Below are 5463 nucleotides of genomic sequence, written 5' to 3' on the forward strand. Positions count from 1 at the left end.
TGAGGCACAGTGAGGCGCAGAGAGGCAGATGAAGGCAGAGAAAGATGGAGAGTCATTGAAAGGCACATTTAGGCTGGGACAGTATGTCATTTTCATCAGGGAGACTCGGCTAATTGTGCAAAAAATGAGTACAATAGTCGGCTCTCATCCTCAGTATGTCATTTTCTTCAGTAAGAGCCGGCTAATTGTGCCAAAAATGAATACAATAGCCGGGTCTCATCCTCAGTACGTCATATTTAACAGTAAGAGCCGGCTAATTGTGCCAAAAATGAAAATAATAGCCGGGTCTCATCCTCAGTACGTCATTTTCTTCATTGAGAGGTGGCGAATTGTGCCAAAAATGAGTACAATGGCCGGGTCACATCCTCAGAATATTTTCAGATGCACAGAGGCAAAAAGAGGCACAGTGAGGCACATAACGCGATAAAGAGAAGACTCGCATTTTCGGTTGCTGATCAGCAACAAACTGGGCTGTTCAATGGGACATATTTGGATCACTTCACCAGTCTCTCAATTTGCATTGCCGAGGCTCAGTGAGCGAGAGAGAGGCACAGTGAGGCACAGAAAGAGGCACAGAGAGGCGCAATGAGGCACAGTGTGGCGCATGAAGGCAGAGAATGATAGAGAGGCAGAGAAAGTCACAGCGAGTCATTTAAAGGCTGGGTCATTTATAGGCTGGGTCGGGCACACAGAGGCACAGTGAGGCACATAACGCGATAAAGAGAAGACACATCTTCTGTTGCTGATCAGCAACAAGCTGGGCTGTTCAATGTGACATATTTGGATCACTTCACTAGTCTCTCAATTTGCGTTGCCGAGGCACAGAGAGGCGCAAAGAGGCACAGAGAGGCGCATGAAGACAGAGAATGATAGAGAGGCAGAGAAAGTCACAGACAGTTATTTAAAGGCACATATAAGCTGGGTCGGGCACAGTGAGACACATAACGCGATAGAGAGAAGACTCACATCTTCTGCTGCTAATCAGCAACAAACTGGGCTGTTCAATGTGACATATTTGGATCACTTCACCAGTCTCTAAATTTGCATTGCCAAGGCACAGCGAGAGAGAGTCACCGTGAGGCACAGAAAGAGGCACAGAGAGGCGCAATGAGGCACAGTGAGGCGCAGACAGGCGCATGAAGACAGAGAATGATAGAGAGGCAGAGAGCCCAATATCCAGCTCTCATCCTCAATGTCATAATCTACAGTGAGAGCCGGCTACTAGTGCCAAAAAAACAATAGCCGGCTCTCATCCTCTGAATATTTACATTTTTTTTAAAGTGTGGGCCCAACTAATTTAAACATAACACCAGTAAGGAAATGGTAAAAGGAAAATATTTATTTATATTACTTTTGACAATAATAACAATAGCAACAAAAATTTATTCAGTTATAGGCTGCCGTCACACTAGAAGTATTTGGTCAGTATTTTACATCAGTATTTGTAAGCCAAAACCAGGAGTGGAACAACTAGAGGAAAAGTATAATAGAAACATATGCACCACTTCTGCATTTATCACCCACTCCTGGTTTTGGCTACAAATACTGATGTAAAATACTGTTCAAATACTGCTAGTGTGATGGCAGCCATAAAGTGCAATTAACTTCACAGTGCTTTCCATAAACCCAAAACAGTGTCCACATTGGGTCCACAATCCAGATTCCCTATCAGCATGTCTTTGGGGTGCGGAAGGAAACCAAATTAACTTGAGGAAAGCTGCGCAAAAAAGGGGAAACCTATAAAGTAAAATACTTTTTTAAATGTTACAGTCATGTGTTCAGCCATGAGATATTTGAAGCTTCTCCAAATTGATTCTTTTTGACACCATAATCAAACAAAAGTTCTACCCCTGGTTTGAGATCACAAATAGCCGTAAATAGGATTGATGGGGTGTGATCGTCAAGTATGTATTTAACGACAGGTTTCACATTGTAATTTTTTTGTGAATGATTGATCTTTCGTCCAAATGTTGATGGCATGTCTGGGTGGCATTTGCATGGAGCCTCCCTGGAATCAAAACACCACACCTCTTTTCCAATATTAAAAAAAAACATATAGCATTCATTTTCATGCACGGTTGATTGTAATATTTCAGCCTCATTTCCTGCTATAAGCGCCCCATGATAGTCACAAATGATGTCACCCTTGGTTAATCCACGAGTCGTGTGGAGTCCTTCACCTTTCGTTTTATCATTTGTGATGATAAGGCCTCTCCATTTTTGTGACCTAATCATTTCTTGAAGCTTGGTAACATGCTCTGGATCCCCTCTTTTTGGTTTTGGCATCCATCCACTTTGGACATCTTGTAGGCCAGGTAGATTGGTTGTCCAATGCTGTTTTTTCAAATAGTTCTTTAGGTCTTTTTCTTTGGGGAAATGCCTGAAAAAATCTACAAGAAAAAACAATACTGTAAAATATTCAGCAAACATAAAATGTTAAGGCAGCACATCCCAAAGAATACATCGTCTGCTAGACAGAATTAAAATGAAAATTAGAAATCAATCCATTAAAAAAACTTACCGATTGCATTTGAAACCCGTAAATTGTACTGTTCCCGCCTCCATTTATCCTGACAGTACTTCGCAAAATTCTCGGTGTACTGACTGCAGGCGGACAGGGTCGGCGGATCATCGTCCACTCCAACAGGGTACTTTTTAATTAGTCTGCTGAAATGGAACAGTTTTTCAGCCTGTTGGACTGTTTTTTCCTTGTCTGTTTGTTCCGCCTCAGAATGTCCTCGATTGCCGCCTTCTCCTGCAGTGCCAATGAAACTTCTGTAAAGTTAAAAAGAGAGAGATTATAAGTTATGAGATCCTGAAAGTGGTGTTGTTCCTTACTAGACGACTTAACCAAGAATTTGGAATTAATCATATGCTAAAAGACATAATTGCTTAAAGGGAAGGTGCCGCAAAGTTATTTGTGATAAAAATTATTGACTATATAATCAATTTATGTTTAATACACAATTAAATATATTAACTATTATTTACTGCATGGCCCCATTAGGTTAGGGATCACAGGACTGTAGGGCCACATTACGCTATTGGTGATAGGACTGTAGTTACACATTATGCTATATGGATAATAGAGGCTGTATCCTATGCAGAGTAGTATAGAGGCTACATTTTGCAATATTGATAAATATAGAGACTACGTGGAGGATTATAGAGGCTACATTATACTATATGAAGAACTATAGAAGCTGCTTTATAATTGAGTACTATGGAGATTGCATAATATTATATACAGGTAAAGGCTAGATTAAATTATATTGAGGACTATGTGTGGTGTATAATATACTAGATTGTGGCCCGATTCTAACACATCAGGTATTCTAGAATATGCATGTCCCCGTAGTATATGGACAATGATGATTCCAGAATTCGCGGCAGACTGTGCCCGTCTGCTGATTGGTCGAGGCAACCTTTATGACATCATCGTCGATACTGTGCCCGTCGCTGATTGGTCGAGGGCGCCTGGGCCTCGACCAATTAGAGACGCGGGATTTCAAGGACAGACAGAAAAACCCTTAGACAATTATATATATATATATATATAGATAGACTATGGGGAATCATTTTTTTTACACTTTTTTTATAGAAGGCAATGGGGTTACATTATACCAAATGGAGGACTATGTAGGGCCATTATAATATTTGGATGGCTTTGTGGAGGGCATTATATTATGTGTATGGCTATGACGGAGCCTTTATACTTTATGGAGGCCTAATTGAGGGTCACTATATTGTGAGCAAGCAAATATACAATGTGAAGCTTGTGTGGGGTTCAAAAGACCGTGCGGAGATCTGTGTGGGGGTCATTATACTATGTGCAGGGATGGTAGGGGCCATTATACTATATATAGGCCCCTTGTACTGCATGCAGGGCTGTACGGGGAGGTCACATTTGTGGATTATACTGTGCTGGGGCTACTATTCATTGCCAGGGTAGTTGAAGGGGGTACAGTTGGGTTATCATAGTGTGTGGATGGTATTGTGGAGGAATTGTGGGGGCATCATACAGTATGTTTTTGGTCTCCTACCCAGCGCCTTCTGTCTCTTCCTCATTAGTTTGTCCCTCGCTGCCTTCTTCTGCTGTGATCCTCCGCCTCTTGGGCAATGTAGATCTGTGAAGTTAAAAAAAAAGACCGTTAAGATATGAAAAACTGATAAAAGGTGTTGTTACCTAGTAGACTACTTAACAAAGAATTTAGTAGGAATCATTTATGCTAAAAGGCATAATTACTTAAGTCTCATGCAATGAAAAGATGGATTTTGGGAATGCCTGTGGAGATAAAGTTAGGTCTCTTACTCGGAGGTTCCTGCTTCATCGTCTCCCTTTAGTGTGGCTACTAATAACATCCCGGCCGCCAATAGAGATGTATCCACGGTGTCTGGTTTGGTGTCAAGCTGCAAATATGCATTGGCCTGGTCTCTTTCCACTTGGGAAAGATTTTCTTCAGCCCACTTTTTATATATGTTTATTGACCTCGTCCATGTTATTATGGGCAGCCCATACCTGCGGATAAAACATTTGTTAGTAGTGGTAAATGCTTGGAAGAAAAAACAAGGAGGGCCTCATTTATTACTAACTTCTTCTGGAAGCGCTCCATGTCTTTGACAGGATTCAAGATTCTTTTCCCCTTGCAGGACACAAAGAATTCAAGCGCCTTATTTACATCCTCTGGCTGAACAGTTGGCCTAATCTTTTCAAAGTATGTGCAGAAATTCTGTCAAAGGGAAATGTGTAAAAAATATGATTGCCAATAGCAAAACCTTAATTCATATAATGCTGTGCTGTATGTTCATGTTTTTAACATTTACCTGCTCATCCTCATCCTGCAGTATAACAATACTTTTTATTGACTTTACTATTGTCACCAGCTGTCCATCAACATGCAATTTCTCCCTCTCAATCCATTCTTTTACCTATAAGATGAGGAACATAGAAAATACATAAGATATGGCGAAGCTGCATCTATCACCAATATGCTAAGTTGGTTAATTATATTAAACCTACCATTAGATTTTTGATCTCAGATGGGTTACGCAAATATTTATAGACGAGAACAGCCTGAAGATAATAACATGCCAAAGTCTTCTCCTTATCAATCAGCTTAATGCACAATTGTGCTCGTGTAAAGATATCAGAGATGTGAGGCTTGGCCACTGTCAAAATTTTGCGACAATCAGCCATGGTGAGAGGCGCAGATTCCAATCTATGGGTGATAAAAGTAGGTATGTTACAGGTACATTCGTTTCTATGTTTTTATTGGATTGCACGGGAATTGTGGATTGGCAAGATGAGCTAAACATTACTTTGTCCCAGCCTTGGATGGCGGTACAAGTAATGAAATATAGACTTTCTGATAATCCTCCTTTCCCATGATGATTTTTTATGGCATTTTCCATCCCCATGACAGTAGAAATTCAAATTGCAGGTGCGGTATAAACTTGACCTAC

At 40.7% G+C, this 5463-nt stretch overlaps 3 protein-coding genes across 4 annotated transcripts in view; all 3 read right to left on the minus strand.

The window, feature by feature from the left end:
* LOC143767357 (uncharacterized) overlaps nucleotides 1-5463 on the minus strand; it is a 340694-nt gene that overhangs the window by 118934 nt on the left and 216297 nt on the right. The window lies entirely within an intron of this gene.
* LOC143767363 (uncharacterized) overlaps nucleotides 1-5463 on the minus strand; it is a 127794-nt gene that overhangs the window by 30114 nt on the left and 92217 nt on the right. The window lies entirely within an intron of this gene.
* LOC143767381 (uncharacterized) lies at nucleotides 1336-5212 on the minus strand. Its single transcript, XM_077255682.1, has 7 exons — nucleotides 5021-5212; nucleotides 4825-4929; nucleotides 4594-4730; nucleotides 4313-4519; nucleotides 4044-4127; nucleotides 2522-2775; nucleotides 1336-2390 (listed from the first exon to the last, which is right to left on the minus strand). Exons 1-7 carry the CDS (start codon nucleotides 5195-5197, stop codon nucleotides 1771-1773), a joined length of 1584 nt encoding a protein of 527 aa, XP_077111797.1. The 5' UTR covers nucleotides 5198-5212; the 3' UTR covers nucleotides 1336-1770.

Source organism: Ranitomeya variabilis, chromosome 4 (assembly GCF_051348905.1).
Source record: "Ranitomeya variabilis isolate aRanVar5 chromosome 4, aRanVar5.hap1, whole genome shotgun sequence".
Lineage (NCBI taxonomy): Eukaryota > Metazoa > Chordata > Amphibia > Anura > Dendrobatidae > Ranitomeya > Ranitomeya variabilis.

What these genes read in the sequence shown, in the direction of transcription:
- LOC143767381 (XM_077255682.1), bottom strand. Translation starts at nt 5,197, where the DNA reads ATGGCTGATTGTCGCAAAATTTTGACAGTGGCCAAGCCTCACATCTCT. An exon ending in CTGAGATCAAAAATCTAATG is followed by an intron (nt 4,930 to 5,020) that starts GTAGGTTTAATA and finishes CTCATCTTATAG; the next exon opens with GTAAAAGAATGGATTGAGAG. An exon ending in GATGAAGCAGGAACCTCCGA is followed by an intron (nt 4,128 to 4,312) that starts GTAAGAGACCTA and finishes TTAACTTCACAG; the next exon opens with ATCTACATTGCCCAAGAGGC.